We start from the raw sequence: 16,749 nt of genomic DNA on the forward strand, positions 1-16,749 counted from the left end.
TAAATTCTTTAATACAATTTGCAAAACACTCAAAATCTGTTTTGACTTTGTCATTATGGGGTATTGTGTATACTGATGAGGGAAAAATTTCTCTAATCCATTTTAGGATAAGGCTTTAATGTAACAAAATGTGGAAAAAGTCAAGGGGTCTGAATACTTTCCGAATGCACTGTATATTCTTTCAGTTAACATAAAAGGACTAACTTGAACTGTCACAATGACAACAACACAAATGGATAAATGTTGCAAGGGTTCAACAACTGTCGTTCTTCTGTGGTAACTTATTTTGGTTAGACATAGTGAACACATTGACATATTGGGAATATTCAACATGTTCATTGTGGGAACATTGGAACAAACTACCCTGGTCCCAGATCTGTTTGAGCTCTTGCCTACTCCATTGCGTCATCGTCAAACCAAACATGTTGGACATGACAATGAGTAAACATGACAGCAGACACTGGCACTCAGGCTAGTTTTGAACAAATAACATAAAATAAACAAAGTACTGAACTGACGAGGTCAAAACAGAGAACTTGGTTCTGTAGAGGCATATTTTATTTATTTTTTTCAATATACTTCAGAGGAAAACAATATACAAAGCAATGTGGTCAGCTTTACTGAATGTGTTGGTGCATCTCAAATCAGACTGAATAGAAGATTAGAACGGTGGAGAAAAATCAGGCTGTCACAGCTCAGGACACCGTTTACTTCCCAAATCGCACCCCCATTCCCTATATAGAGCACTATTGTTATACATAGGGAACCATTTGGGACAAAGCCACTGTTTCCTATACTGACTCGGCATGAACAGGGGGGGGGGGGTTACAAAGATGCAAGTATGGACGGGAGTGCCAAAAACAACCCTATAGATCGATGCATGAATATCTTGTTGAATATCTTTTTGTTACTGGATCAAATAGAAAAAAACATGGTATATTTATTTCCATGTCAGAGGTTGTGTGACTTAAGACTTTCAACAAGGCACTAGCATTAATAGTAATAAACAAAACACTAACAGAACTCCAATAAAATAACCAGTGCTCACTTGAGTTTAGCATGTTTATTACAATACGCACATATCACATTGGCTGTCATTGCGCTGCTCAACCTCTGACCCTGGTGTGTGGGGTTAGTGATCAGCACCTTCATGTTTACATCCCAAATGGTACCCTGTTCCTTATATAGTGCAATACTTTTGACCAGGCCCTATGGGTAAGAACACTAAAAAGGAGAAACAAAACTCATAACAGAGAGCAAGAGGTACAAATGGGAGCCAGTAGCTCTAATTGTGTCATTCACGTCAATTCACTGAGTTCCATTTGGCTCCCATTGCACTTCCTGAAAAATCTTGAGAATTATGACATCTCCTTTTTAGTCTTTTTGACTACGGGCCCTGGTCAAAGGTAATGTACCAAATCAGGAATACAGTGCCATTTCAGACATACCCTATACCTTGCCAGTGCCCCCCAAACAGATGCTTTAATAGCTCCCAGTAGCACTCATTCTCTACAGTGTGCAAAGAAAAGTGTAGCAATAATTTATTAATAACATATTCTGATATACTAGTAGCACTGCAACTTTTTAATAAAGCTTTTTTCTTTACTTCTTAAACTCCATTATTACTTTATCAACTGTACATAGGAATGAACTCTCGGTTGAACCAAGACGGTGCCACCTCGCTTTTAATAAAAGTACACCCCCCCCCCCCCCCAAAAAAAACTTGCTGCAAAGTTTGAGAAAAAAAACAGGAAGGTTTTTACTCTTCCGGGCTCCTCTACATTATAGGAGGAGCTAGACGACGGGGTTGGGCTCCTGCATTTAATGGGTATGACCAGGGTGGGAGTTACGGAGGGGCTAGCAGTGGGAATGGTCCTTGATCTCAAAGCAGCACAAAATTGTGGCACCCCCCCCCCCCCCCCCCATCACTCACTCATCACACCACCAGGCACTGGTTTGTTTGTTTTTAATTTTAGGAAATGAATGCAAGACAGGGCCACTGGGAGCTGTGAACAAACAGATCTGAACCATTGCGACCAGACATTATGTACCTTTCAGCAGGAGGAAGGTGGGGACGGGTAGCTGTGTGCGGCCGTCTCCCAAATATCACCCTACTCCCTATATAGTGCACAAATTTTAACCAAAAGTAGTTCAATACACATAGGAAATAGTGTGCCATTTGGGACACATCCTGTGTGTTGTGTGTGTAACCATTATACTTCAACTAAAGGGGGATAATAGGGAAAATAACTGTTTAATCCACTGAGCATTATTATTATTCAAGAGCAGAGAAAAACCAGTGAGTTTGTTTTACCTTGCTTGCTTGTTTTACACTAAGGTATTATTAATGTTTCAGTTATTATTGACTGTATAACACTATACTCCACCGTTTTCATGCAGGTCATAGATGTGCTCAAGGCAATGGTTCACCCATCTATTAAAACAAAAGCTTCAAGTCTGCAGACTGACAGTGCCGTCTCAAATGGCATCCTATTCCCTATATAGTGCACTACTTTTGACTAGGGCCCATAGGGTTCTGGTTAAAAAAAGTGCACTATAGAGGAAATAGTGTGGCATTTGGGACGTAGCCACTGACAGACGAGTTTAATATGAAGGAGGCTATGAAATTAAGCCGTTACTTCCTCGGCATAATGTTGATTAGTTTGGATGTCAAAAGCTTTGATAAGCATGGCTTTCCATGGTTTCAATAATCTACAAAACATATTTACAACATGGATAACATCTACAAGAAATCTACATCTCAAGGGCACATACAAAACCAACCATGGGTGCATCCCAAATGGCACCCTATCCCCTACATAGTGTACTATAAAGGCAATAGGGTGCCATTTGGGACACAGACCATGTCTTGTATCAACCCTTTTTCTCCCCTCTTCCCCAACCAACCAACCACTCAGACCCTCTCCCACAAGCCCAGCACTCTCCATGTCCAACGGTCCAAAGCCAATCCAACTGCAGCTTGTGTTAAGACTGGGCACAGAACAAGAACAGTTCTCCCAACCAACGGCTCTCTTACAACCATGTGCAATGGGTCTCTCCACCCTATCGTCTCCACTCTTCAACTCAAGTTCTCAGACCATGAAGGAATTCTGATTCTTCAACTTTTCAAGTTCTTTAATTTGTTGTCTCAAAAATAATATCCTAGACAAGAGTAAAAAAATAAAAAAATGTATTAGTTGTCAGGTTAAAATATTTGTAATAATATAACACATGGATGTTAACATACATATCGCAGGCAATTAGGGTCTGGACTCTTACCTCTGCTCGCGCAATGTGGCTTGAATTTCACTGACTCGAACTAAGGATCTGAGATTTTTGAGCTCCGTGCAATTTTCAGACATGTAGATGCTTCCCATGGTGTGGGCCTCCTCACGTAGTCTGGAAGCCTGGGAGGGGAAGGAAGAAAAGTTTAAAATAATCAAAGAAAATCAACAACAAAAAACAACAGCAATGACACTGATCAATGCTTAATGAATCTAGGTTCACATCAAAATAATGAAATTAATAGGTTACCCAACACTGCTAAAATCTACACAATCTCTATGCTCTTTACCAAATCTCTTTACTGGGGAAATAAAAACAAACAATGCATACAATTCCTAAGATGCGTATCCTACCTGTTTCTCTGCGTGGTCGGCGGGCCAGCCCTGGACATGCTTGATGAGATTCTCATTGAAGTGTGCTGCTAGGGTGGGAGTGAAGGAGCAGGAGGCTGGTCGGGTGGAGGAAGAGGAGCTGGTGGAGGTGGTGGCACTGCTGCTGCTGGGGGGGACGTAGTTGGGACCTGGGGACGGACTCCTCTGACTGCTGTGGAATGACAGAGGCGCAACGAGAGGGTCAGACTAATTATGCATATTACATGTCAATTATATTCTGCTGTAATAACACTATCACCAATTTTGTTGTTGTAACACAGGAGACAGGAGGGTCAAACCAATATACCAGACCAACACAGCATAATATGAACAATTAAGGTTCTTAGAAATCAAATATAACTAAACAATTCTGCATATTATGTGAGATTCTGCTGACCAAATACAACCAGAGAAAAGGTCCACATTAGACAAGACTGGCACATTCTGCATATTATTTTAAGCTCAAAACACCCATGAAGTACAGTGTCTGATTACACTCAGGGTGGGGTAATCTACATTGGAATACTTATTTTTGCAATACTGTATTCACTCTTGTGAATCGTGATATTTGGTTAAATCCGCTTAACAGTTCCAATACATATCAGACGTGTTTAACTTGATGTCGTATTGATTTCTTTGGTTAAACAAAGGTGCATCCATAAGGGTCTTTGTGTGTAGCGATACAATGACTTATGAAAAACGTGTTGTTCTATAAACCGCCAGCAGGTGGTGCCACAACATGACAAATTAAACTGTCTCCTACAAGGCAGGATCATGGATGGCATTATTCTGTTTTTGCTTCACATCAGCTAGACCAGAGTTTCTTGAAGAATCTTCCAAGCAATAAGTGATTGTTTTGTCTTCTTTAGATAGGAGCGTCTGCTCAGTTACAATTTTTTTTTAAATAGATTTTCACACTAAAACCACAAATTAACATGATACACACAATGAACACATTCAACGCCACACAATGTTATACAAAAATTTATTTGTTTCTTCAATCTACACAATACCCAATAATGACAAAGAAAAAACGTTTTTGCTTTAAGATTTTTTTGCAAATGTATAAATAAACTGAAATATTACATTTACATAAGTATTCAGACCCTTTACTCAGTACTTTGTTGAAGCACCTGAGTCTTCTTGGGTATGATGCTACAAGCTTGGCACATCTATGTGGGGAGTTTCTCCCATTCTTCTCTGCATATCCTCAAGCTGTGTCAGATTGGATGGGGAGAGTCGCTGCACAGATATTTTCATGTCTCTTCAGAGATGTTAGATCGGGTTCAAGTCCGGGATCTGGCTGAGCCACCCAAGGACATTGAGACTGGTCCTGAAGCCACTCCTGCGTTGTCTTGGTTGTGTGCTTAGGTTTGTCATCTTTTTGGAAGGTGAACCTTTGCCCTAGTCTGAGGTCCTGAGTATTCTGGTTTTCATCAAGGATCTTTGTACTTTGCGCCATTCAGCTTTCCCTCGATCCTGACTAGACTTCCAAGTCCCTGCAGCTGAAAAACATCCACACAGCATGATGTTGCCACAACCATCCTTCACAGTAGGGCCAGCTTTCCTCCAGATGTGACGCTTGGCATTCAGGCCAAAGAGTTCAATCTTGGTTTCATCAGACCAGAGAATCTTGTTTCTCATGGTCAGAGTCGTTAGGTGCCTTTTGGCTAACTCCAAGCGGGCTGTCATGTGCCTTTTACTGAGGAGTGGCTTCCATCTGAGCACTAACATAAAGGCCTGATTGGAGTTCTGCAGAGATGGTTGTCTTTCTGGAAGGTTCTCCCATCTCCACAGAAGAACTCTGCAGTTCTGTCAGAAGGACCATCAGGACCTTGGTAACCTCCCTGACCAAGACCCTTCTCCTGCGATAGATCAGTTTGGCCGGGCGGCTAGCTCTAGGAAGAGTCTTGGTGGTTCCAAACTTCTCCATTTAACCTCTATGGGCTAGGTGGGACGCTAGCGTGCCACCCGTGGTGCACTCCATCAACAGCAGGTGCATTTCAAGAGCGGCAAATTTGAATCCAAATAAATGTCAAAATTCAAATTTTTCAAACATACAACTATTTTACACCCTTTGAAAGATAAACATCTCCTTAATCTAACCACGTTTTACGATTTCAAAAAGGTTTTACGGCGAAAGCATAAATTTAGAGTATGTTAGGACAGTACATTTACAAGAGTTGTGTGTAATGTTTTGTCAATTCAAAGACAGGGTCACCAAAACCATAAAACCAGCTAAAATGATGCACTAACCTTTTACAATCTCCATCAGATGACACTCCTAGGACATTATGTTAGACAATGCATGCATTTTTAGTTCTATCAAGTTCATATTTATATCCAAAAACAGCGTTTTACTATGGCATTGATGTTGAGGAAATCGTTTCCCTCCAATAACCGGCAGTCAAGTCAGCACCACTAATTAAATAATTAAAATTAGAAAACATTGGTAAAATATTATATTGTCATTTAAAGAATTATAGATTTACATCTCTTGAACGCAATCAACTTGCCAGATTTAAAAATAACCTTACTGGGAAATCACACTTTGCAATAATCTGAGCACTGCGCCCAGAAAAATACGCGTTGCGATACAGACTAGACGTCATGTTGGGGAGATCTAAAATCGAAAATACTATGTAAATAATCCATTACCTTTGATTCTCTTCATCAGATGTCACTTCCAGGTATCACAGGTCCATAACGAATGTAGTTTTGTTCAAAAAAGCTCATCATTTATGTCCAAAAATCTCCGTCTTGTTAGCACATGATCTAAGCCAGCCGGACTTCTCGTCATGAACGAGGGGAAAAAATATATTTACGTTCGTTCAAACATGTCAAACGTTGTATAGCATAAATCATTAGGGCCTTTTTTAACCAGAACATGAATAATATTCAAGGTGGACGAATGCATACTCTTTTATAACGTATTGGAACGAGGGTACCCAACAACCGAACGAGGGTACCCAACAACCGAACTCGCGCGCCAGGTGTCTAATGGGCCATCATCGTTCCATGGCTCTTGTTCGGTCAGATCTCCCTCCAGAAGACTCAAAACACTTTGTAAAGGCTGGTGACATCTAGTGGAAGCAATAGGAAGTGCCAAAATATTCCTCAGCCCCTGTGTTTTTCAATGGGATAGGTTTAAAGGTAATACAACACATCAGGTATACACTTCCTGTCAGAAAATGTCTCAGGGTTTTGCCTGCCAAATGAGTTCTGTTATACTCACAGACACCATTCAAACAGTTTTAGAAAATTTAGGGTGTTTTCTATGCATATGTAATAAGTATATGCATATTCTAGTTACTGGGTAGGAGTGGTAACCAGATTAAATCGGGTATGTTTTTTTATCCAGCCGTGTCAATACTGCCCCCTAGCCCTAACAGGTTAAGAATGACAGAGGCCACTGTGTTCTTGGGTGATCTTCAATGCTGCAAAAATTGTTTGGTACCCTTCCCCAGATATGTGCCTCGAAACAATCCTGTCTCAGAGCTCTACGGACAATTCCTTCAACCTCATGGCTTAGTTTCTGCTCTGACATGCACCGCCAACTGTGGGACCACATATAGTTGAAGTCGGAAGTTTACATACACTTAGGTTGGAGTCATTAAAACTCGTTTTTCAACCACTCCACAAATTCATTTTTCCAACAATTGTTTACAGACAGATTTCACTTATAATTCACTATCACAATTCCAGTAGGTCAGAAGTTTACATACACGAAGTTGACTGTGCCTTTAAAAAGCTTGGAAAATTCCCGAAAATGATGTCATGGTTTTGGAAGCTTCTGATAGGCTAATTGACATCCTTTGAGTCAATTGGAGGTGAAATGACCCAGAGAATCAATAGATCATTAGATGTACAAAACAATAACACTCAAAATGGGTGAACATTTCCTTTAATGCAGACATGGCTGTCACTGATTATTATATATATTTTTTTAAATGCAAATGTAATGATATAGAACTCAAGACACCAAACAACTGAACAAAGAAGTAGCCGAGTTTATCTGTCTGAATCAAGTGCCATTCTGTGACTTTGGCTAATATGCCTTGGTATCGAGTATCGCGATACTAAAATTGGTATCGAAGTCAAAATGTTGGTATCATGACAACATTACCACAGCCAGGCACCACTACCAATATGGAAGACCTCAGAAGAAAAAGCCGCTCTCACTCCAAGGTTGGACAACCTGTGCGTGTACGCATGCACAGGTAACCTGTTAGTCAAGTGTACATACAGTTGAAGTCGTAAGTTTTCATACACTTAGGTTGGAGTCATTAAAACTCGTTTTTCAACCACTCCACAAATTTCTTGTTAACAAATTATAGCTTTGGCAAGTCAGTTAGGACATCTACTTTGTGCATGACAAGTCATTATTCCAAAAATTGTTTACAGACGATTATTTCACTTATAATTCACTGTATCACAATTCCAGTGGGTCAGAAGTTTACATACACTAAGTTGACTGTGCCTTTAAACAGCTTGGAAAATTCCCGAAAATGATGTTATGGCGTTAGAAGCTTCTGAGGCTATTGACATCATTTGAGTCAATTGAAGGTGTACCTGTGGATGTATTTCAAGGCCTACCTTCAAACTCAGTGCCTCTTTGCTTGACATCATGGGAAAATAAAAATAAATCAGCCAAGACCTCAGAAAAACAATTGTAGACCTCCACAAGTCTGGTTCCTCCTTGGGAGCAATTTCCAAACGCCTGAAAGTACCACGTTCATCTGTACAAACAATAGTAAGCAAGTATAAACACCATGGGACCACGCAGCCGCCATACCGCTCAGGAAGGAGACTTGTTCTGTCTCCTAGAGATGAACGTACGTTGGTGCGAAAAGCGCAAATCAATCCCAGAACAGCAGCAAAGGACCTTGTGAAGATGCTGGAGGAAACAGGTACAAAAGTATCTATATCCACAGTAAAACGAGTCCAATGTCGACATAACCTGAAAGGCCGCTCAGCAAGGAATAAGTCACTGCTCCAAAATACCCATAAAAAAGCCAAACTACGGTTTGCAACTGCACATGGGGACAAAGATTGTACTTTTTGGAGAAATGTCTGATGAAACAAAAATAGAACTGTTTGGCCATAATGACCATCGTTATGTTTGGAGGAAAAAGGGGGAGGCTTGCAAGCCGAAGAACATCATCCCAACTGTGAAGCACGGGGGTGGCAGCATCATGTTGTGGGGATGCTTTGCTGCAGGAGGGACTGGTGCACTTCACAAAATAGATGACATCATGAGGAACACAATTATGTGGATATATTGAAGCAACATCTCAAGACATCAGCCAGGAAGTTAAAGCTTGGTCGCAAATGGGTCTTCCAAATGAACAATGACCCCAAGCATACTTCCAAAGTTGTGGCAAAATGGTTTAACCTGTTATGGCTAGGGGGCAGTATTTACACAGCCGGATAAAAAAAACGTACCCGATTTAATCTGATTATTACTCCTGCCCAGAAACTAGAATATGCATATAATTATTAGCTTTGGATAGAAAACACTCCAAAGTTTCTAAAACTGTTTGAATGGTGTCTGTGAGTATAACAGAACTCCTTTGGCAGGCCAAAACCTGAGAAGATTCCTTACAGGAAGTGCCCTGTCTGACCATTTCTTGCCCTTCTTGATTATCTCTATCCAATACAGAGGCTCTCTGCTGTTACGTGACACTTCCTACGGCTCCCATGGGCCCTCAGAAGGCGGCAAAAAGCTGAATCGTGGCTTTGCAGGCTCTGGCTGAAAAAAAGTAGCGCGTTTGGATAGTGGCCGGTCACAGTACTATGAAACTCAGGCTCGTGCACGAGGGGATCCCATGCTTTTATTTTCTCTCTTTGTACGTATACACGCTTTCCCGGGTCGGAATATTATCGCTTTTTTACGAGAAAAATGGCATAAAAATTGATTTTAAACAGCGGTTGACATGCTTCGAAGTACGGTAATGGAATATTTAGAATTTTTTTGTCACGAAATGCGTCGTGCTCGTGACCCTTATTTACACTTTGGATAGTGTCTTGAACGCGCGAACAAAACGGCGCTATTTGGATATAACAATGGATTATTTTGAACCAAACCAACATTTGTTATTGAAGTAGCAGTCCTGGGAGTGCATTCTGACGAAGAACACCAAAGGTAATCAAACTTTTCTAATAGTAAATCGGAGTTTGGTCAGGGCTAAACTTGGTGAGTGTCTAAATAGCTAGCCGTGATGGCTGGGCTATCTACTCAGAATATTGCAAAATGTGCTTTCACCGAAAAGCTATTTTAAAATCGGACACCTCGATTGCACAAAGGAGTTCTGCATCTATAATTCTTAAAATAATTATGTTTTTTGTGAACTTTTATCGTGAGTAATTTAGTAAATTCACCGGAGGTTTGGGGGGTATGCTAGTTCTGAACGTCACATACTAATGTAAAAAGCTGGTTTTTGATATAAATATGAACTTGATTGAACAAAACATGCATGTATTGTATAACATAATGTCGTAGGGTTGTCATCTGATGAAGATCAAAGGTTAGTGCTGCATTTAGCTGTGGTTTTGTTTTTTGTGACATATGCTAGCTTGAAAAATGGGTGTCTGATTATTTCTGGCTGGGTACTCTGCTGACATAATCTAATGTTTTGCTTTCGCCGTAAATCCTTTTTGAAATCGGACAGTGTGGTTAGATAAAGGAGAGTCTTGTCTTTAAAATGCTGTAAAATAGTCATATGTTTGAAAAATTGAAGTTTTTGTATTTTTGAGGAATTTGTAATTCGCGCCACGCCTATCATTGGATATTGGAGCAGGTGTTCCGCTAGCGGAACGTCTAGATGTAAGAGGTTAAGGACAACAAAGTCAAGGTATTGGAGTGGCCATCACAAAGCCCTGACCTCAATCCCATAGAAAATGTGTGGGCAGAACTGAAAAAGCGTGTGCGAGCAATTAGGCCTCAAACCTGACTCAGTTTCACCAGCTCTGTCAGGAGGAATGGGCCAAAATTCACCCAACTTATTGTGGGAAGCTTGTGGAAGGCTACCCAAAACGTTTGACCCAAATTAAACAATTTAAAAGGCAATGCTACCAAATTGAGTGTATGTAAACTTCTGACCCACTGGGAATGTGATGAAAGAAATAAAAGCTGAAGTAATTCTCTACTATTATTCTGACATTTCACATTCTTAAAATAAAGTGGTGATCCTAACCGACCTAAAAGAGGAAAGTTTTACTTGGATTAAATGTCAGGAATTGTGAAAAAGTATAGAAGAGTTAAATGTCTTTGGCTAAGGTGTATTTAAACTTCTGACTTCAACTGTATAGACAGGTGTGTGCCTTTCCAAATCATGTCCAAGCAATTGAATTTACCACATGGACTCCAATCAAGTTGTAGAAACATCAAGGATGATCAATGGAAACAGGATGCACCGGAGATCAATTTTGAGTCTCATAGCAAAGGGTCTGAACATTTATGTAAATAAGGTATCCATTTTATTTTTAATACTTTTGGAAAAACGTCTAAAAACCTGTTTTCGCTTTGTCATTACGGGGTATTGTGTGTAGATTGAATGGAGGGAAAAAAAGTAATTTAATCCATTTTAGAATAAGGCTGTAATGAAACAAAATGTGGAAAAAAGGGAATACTTCCCGAATGTACTGTACAGTGCTCCAGCCAATAAATTAATAAAGTGTCTGCTAAATTACTAAAAATGTAAATGAAAAGCTCACCCTTGACGCTGGAGAGTCCTTGGGGAGGCTGCGATGTCGTGTCCGTGCTGTTTGTCGCTGGGGAGGGGCTGCTGGGGGGAGGGCTGAGGGGCTGATCCTTGCTGCTTCACAACCGGCGTGTTGCTCACCTGGACCACAGACAGAGAGCGGAGAAGGGTTAGAGAGGAAACACACCAGAACCCTTGAGGTTCACCACGACCACACAGAGACAGGGAGGAAGGTTAAAAGCCCAGATTAGACCTGCACAGACCATTTTACTGAAATTCACTTGCTGTTGATTGACTCTTGACACAAACACAATTGGATGGGATGTTATAGGATACAAATGATAGTAGCTATGGTTTCCATCCAATTGGCGACATATTTATGCAAATATTCTAAAATATATCAAAGACCCATCAAGCTCATCACCGTGCATTTTCGTCACGCTGAAAAGGTCATTCATTATAACTTAGTGCCTTCAGAAAGTATTCACACGCCTTGACTTTTTTAAATGTTGTTATGTTACAGCCCGAATTTAAAATTGATTAAACTGGCCAACATACAAAACCCCATAATGTCAAAGTGAAATTATGTTTTTACAAATTAGTAAAAAAATGTAAAGCTGAAATGTCATAAGTGAGTAAGTATTCAACCCCTTTGTCATGGGAAGCATAAATAAGTTCAGGAGTAAAAATCTGCAAGTCTCATAAGTTGCATGACTGTGTGTAATAATAGCGTTTTACATAACTAGAAAAACTCTTCTCCGTACCCCACACATACAGATAAATTGTAAGGTCTCTCAGTCGAGAAGTGAATTTAAAACAAATTCAACAACAAAGACCAGGGAGGTTTTCCAATGACTCGCAAAGACGGGTAGCTATTGGTAGATGGGTAAAATAAAAAAAGCAGACCGTGAATATCCCTTTGAGCATTGCGAAGTTATTACACTTTAGACGGTGTTGGACAGTGTATTAATACACCCAGCCACTACAAATATACAGGCGTTCTTCCTAACTCAGTTGACGGAGAGGAAGGAAACCGCTCAGGGAATTCACCATGATGCCAATGGTGACTTTAAAACAGTTTGAGTTTGATGGCTGTGATAGGAGAAAACAAAGGATGGATCAACAACATTGTAGTTACTCTACAAAAATAACCTAATTGACAGAGTGAAATGTAAGAAGCCTGTACAGAATTCAAAAACATTCCAAAACAGCCTGTTTGCAACAAGGCACTGAAGTAATACTGCAAAAAATATGGCAAAGCAATTGACTTTTTGTCCAGAATACAAAGTGTAGTAATGGATTTGCCCCAAACATTTGCCTCAAGCATAGAGGTGGCTGCATTATGTTATGGACTAGGGAGATTTTCTGGGGAGATTTTCAGGATAAAATAGAAGTGGAATTGAGCTGAGCAGACAAAATCCTGAAGGAAACCCTGGTTCAGTCCGCTTTCTACCAGTCACTGGGATATTAATTCATCTTGATCAATAACTAATTTGAGAGCTTGAAGAATTTAGTGTGGAAAGCTCTTAGAGCCTTGCCCAGAAAGACTCAGGGGTGTGAATATTTATGTAAATGAGATGTCTATTTTATTGTCAATTAATTTGCAAACATTTCTAAAAACATTTACACTTTCTCATTATGGGGTATTGTGTGTGGATGGGTGAAAATTTGGAATTCAGGCTGTAACACAAGGAATAAATCAAGAGGTATGAATACTCTCTGAAGGCACCATTTCATCAGTAGACTAATAAATGAATTGCTTTCGAGTTGTAGTGGGAGGACCACACACCATGTCATCACGTGACTCCAAGTTTACTTCGATATTATAGTTATATCAATATATGCAAAAGTGGTCAGATGAAGCGGATGCTACGCTACAGGACTGTTTTGCTAGCAAAGACTGGAATATGTTCCGGGATTCATCCAATGGCAATGAGGAGTATACCACAACACTCAAAATGGGTGAACATTTCCTTTAATGCAGACATGGCTGTCACACACACACACACATATATACACACACACACACACACACACAATATATATATTTCTTAAATGCAAATGTAATGATATTGAACTCAAGACACCAAACGACTGAACAAAGAAGCAGCTGAGTTTCTGTCTGAATCAAGTGCCATTCTGTGACTTTAACTAATATGCCTTGGTATCGAGTATCATGATACTAAAATTGGTATCGAAGTCAACATTTTGGTATCATGACAACATTACCATAGCCAGGCACCACTACCAATATGGAAGACCTCAGAAGAAAAAGCCGCTCTCACTCCAAGGTTGGACAACCTGTGTCACCAGCTTCATCAATGAGTGCATCGAGGACGTCGTTCCCCACAGTGACCGTACGTACATATCCCAACCAGAAGCCACGGATTATAGGCAACATTCACACCGAGCCAAAGCCTTGAGTTTTAACCTGTTATGGCTAGGGGGCAGTATTTTCACGGCTGGATAAAAAACGTACCCGATTTAATCTGGTTACCACTCCTACCCAGTAACTAGAATATGCATATACTTATTACATATGGATAGAAAACACCCTAAAGTTTCAAACTGTTTGAATGGTGTCTGTGAGTATAACAGAACTCATTTGGCAGGCAAAAACCTGACAAGGTTTCAGGCAGGAAGTGGCCTGTCTGACAAGGTGTCGTTCTTCTTGTCTCTGTTTATTGAAGAGTGAGGATCTTAGCTGTCCCGTGACACTTCCTACGGCTGCCATAGGGTCTCAGAAGGCGGTAAAAAGCTGAATCGTGGCTTTGCAGGCTCTGGCTGAAAAAAAGTAGCGCGTTTGGGTAGTGGCTGGTTACAGTACTGTGAGACTCAGGCTCGTGCCCGCGTCGACCGAAAGCTTTGTTTACTTTCCTCTGTTTAGCTAAAAGGAGATTCCCGGTCGGAATATTATCGCTTTTTTACGAGAAAAATGGCATAAAAATGGATTTTAAACAGCGGTTGACATGCTTCGAAGTACGGTAATGGAATATTTAGAATTTTTTTGTCACGAATTGCGCCATGCGCGAGACCCTGATTTACCATTTCAGATAGTGTCTGGGACGCACGAACAAAACGCCACTATTCGGATATAACGATGGATTATTTTGGACCAAACCAACATTTGTTATTGAAGTAGCAGTCCTGGGAGTGCATTCTGACGAAGACAACAAAAGGTAATCAAACTTTTATAATAGTAAACCTGATATTGGTGAGTGCTAAACTTGCCGGGTGTCTAAATAGCTAGCCCGTGATGCCTGGGCTATGTACTTAGAATATTGCAAAATGTGCTTTCACCAAAAAGTTATTTTAAAATCGGACATATCGAGTGCATAGAGGAGGTCTGTATCTATAATTCTTAAAATAATTGTTATGCTTTTTGTGAACGTTTATCGTGAGTAATTTAGTAAATTCTTAGCGAATTCGCCGGAAGTTTGCGGTGGGTATGCTAGTTCTGAACGTCACATGCTAATGTAAAAAGCTGGTTTTTGATATAAATATGAACTTGATTGAACAAAACATGCATGTATTGTATAACATAATGTCCTAGGGTTGTCATCTGATGAAGATCATCAAAGGTTAGTGCTGCATTTAGCTGTCTTCTGGGTTTTTGTGACATTATATGCTAGCTTGAAAAATGGGTGTCTGATTATTTCTGGCTTGGTACTCTGCTGACATAATCTAATGTTTTGCTTTCGTTGTAAAGCCTTTTTGAAATCGGACAGTGTGGTTAGATAAAGGAGAGTCTTATCTTTAAAATGCTGTGAAATAGTCATGTGTTTGTAAAATTGAAGTTTTTGTATTTTTGAGGAATTTGTAATTCGCGCCACGCCTATCATTGGATATTGGAGCAGGTGTTCCGCTAGCGGAACGTCTAGATGTAAGAGGTTAAGGAGCGGGACACTAATCCGGACGCTTATAAGAAATCCCACTATGACCTCCGACAAACCATCAAACAGGAAAAGCTTTAAAATACGGGACTAAGAAGGAATCCTACTACACCAGCTCTGACACTCGTTGAATGTGGCAGGGCTCGCAAAATATTATGGACTACAAAAGGGAAACCCAGCCACAAGCTGCCCAGTGACGCGAGTCGACCAGATGGGCTAAATGCCCCTTGCTTCGAGGCAAGCAACACTGAAACATGAATGTGAGCACCAGCTGTTCCCAGACGGCAGTATTATTACGCTCTCCATAGCAGATGTGAGCAAGACCATTAGCCTCTTAAGGATCAGACAAGTATTTTCAATTTGCCGAAAATGACCAAGACCGTTAACCTGTTAGGGCTAGGGGGCAGTATTGACACGGCTGGATAAAAAAACATACCCGATTTAATCTGGTTACCACTCCTACCCAGTAACTAGAATATGCATATACTTATTACATATGGATAGAAAACACCCTAAATTTTCTAAAACTGTTTGAATGGTGTCTGTGAGTATAACAGAACTCATTTGGCAGGCAAAACCCTGAGACATTTTCTGACAGGAAGTGGATACCTGATGTGTTGTATTGCCTTTAAACCTATCCCATTGAAAAACACAGGGGCTGAGGAATATTTTGGCACTTCCTATTGCTTCCACTAGATGTCACCAGCCTTTACAAAGTGTTTTGAGTCTTCTGGAGGGAGATCTGACCGAACAAGAGCCATGGAACGATGATGTCCCATTAGACACCTGGCGCGCGAGTTCATGTTGGGTACCCTCGTTCCAATACGTTATAAAAGAGTATGCATTCGTCCACCTTGAATATTATTCATGTTCTGGTTAAAAAAGGCCCTAATGATTTATGCTATACAACGTTTGACATGTTTGAACGAACGTAAATATATTTTTTCCCCTCGTTCATGACGAGAAGTCCGGCTGGCTTAGATCATGTGCTAACAAGACGGAGATTTTTGGACATAAATGATGAGCTTTTTTGAACAAAACTACATTCGTTATGGACCTGTGATACCTGGAAGTGACATCTGATGAAGAGAATCAAAGGTAATGGATTATTTACATAGTATTTTCGATTTTAGATCTCCCCAACATGACGTCTAGTCTGTATCGCAACGCGTATTTTTCTGGGCGCAGTGCTCAGATTATTGCAAAGTGTGATTTCCCAGTAAGGTTATTTTTAAATCTGGCAAGTTGATTGCGTTCAAGAGATGTAAATCTATAATTCTTTAAATGACAATATAATATTTTACCAATGTTTTCTAATTTTAATTATTTAATTAGTGGCGCTGACTTGACTGCCGGTTATTGGAGGGAAACGATTTCCTCAACATCAATGCCATAGTAAAACGCTGTTTTTGGATATAAATATGAACTTGATAGAACTAAAAATGCATGCATTGTCTAACATAATGTCCTAGGAGTGTCATCTGATGGAGATTGTAA

The 16,749-nt window shown here is 40.2% G+C and overlaps 1 protein-coding gene across 2 annotated transcripts in view; it reads right to left on the bottom strand.

Moving 5' to 3' along the window:
- Positions 1-536: 536 nt before the first annotated feature.
- The window catches only part of LOC106590019 (WW domain-containing adapter protein with coiled-coil), a 74,372-nt gene continuing 58,159 nt past the window's right edge, over positions 537-16,749 (bottom strand). For both annotated transcript variants that reach the window (XM_014180501.3, XM_082970644.1), the window contains 4 exons: positions 11,373-11,500; positions 3,639-3,828; positions 3,280-3,407; positions 537-3,162 (listed from right to left, as the gene is read on the bottom strand). In XM_014180501.3, coding sequence (XP_014035976.1) covers positions 3,093-3,162; positions 3,280-3,407; positions 3,639-3,828; positions 11,373-11,500 — 516 coding nt within the window. In that variant the 3' untranslated portion in view covers positions 537-3,092. The remainder of the gene's footprint in view (positions 3,163-3,279; positions 3,408-3,638; positions 3,829-11,372; positions 11,501-16,749) is intronic.

Source organism: Salmo salar, chromosome 29, assembly GCF_965601325.2.
Source record: "Salmo salar chromosome 29, fSalSal1, whole genome shotgun sequence".
NCBI classification, from domain to species: domain Eukaryota; kingdom Metazoa; phylum Chordata; class Actinopteri; order Salmoniformes; family Salmonidae; genus Salmo; species Salmo salar.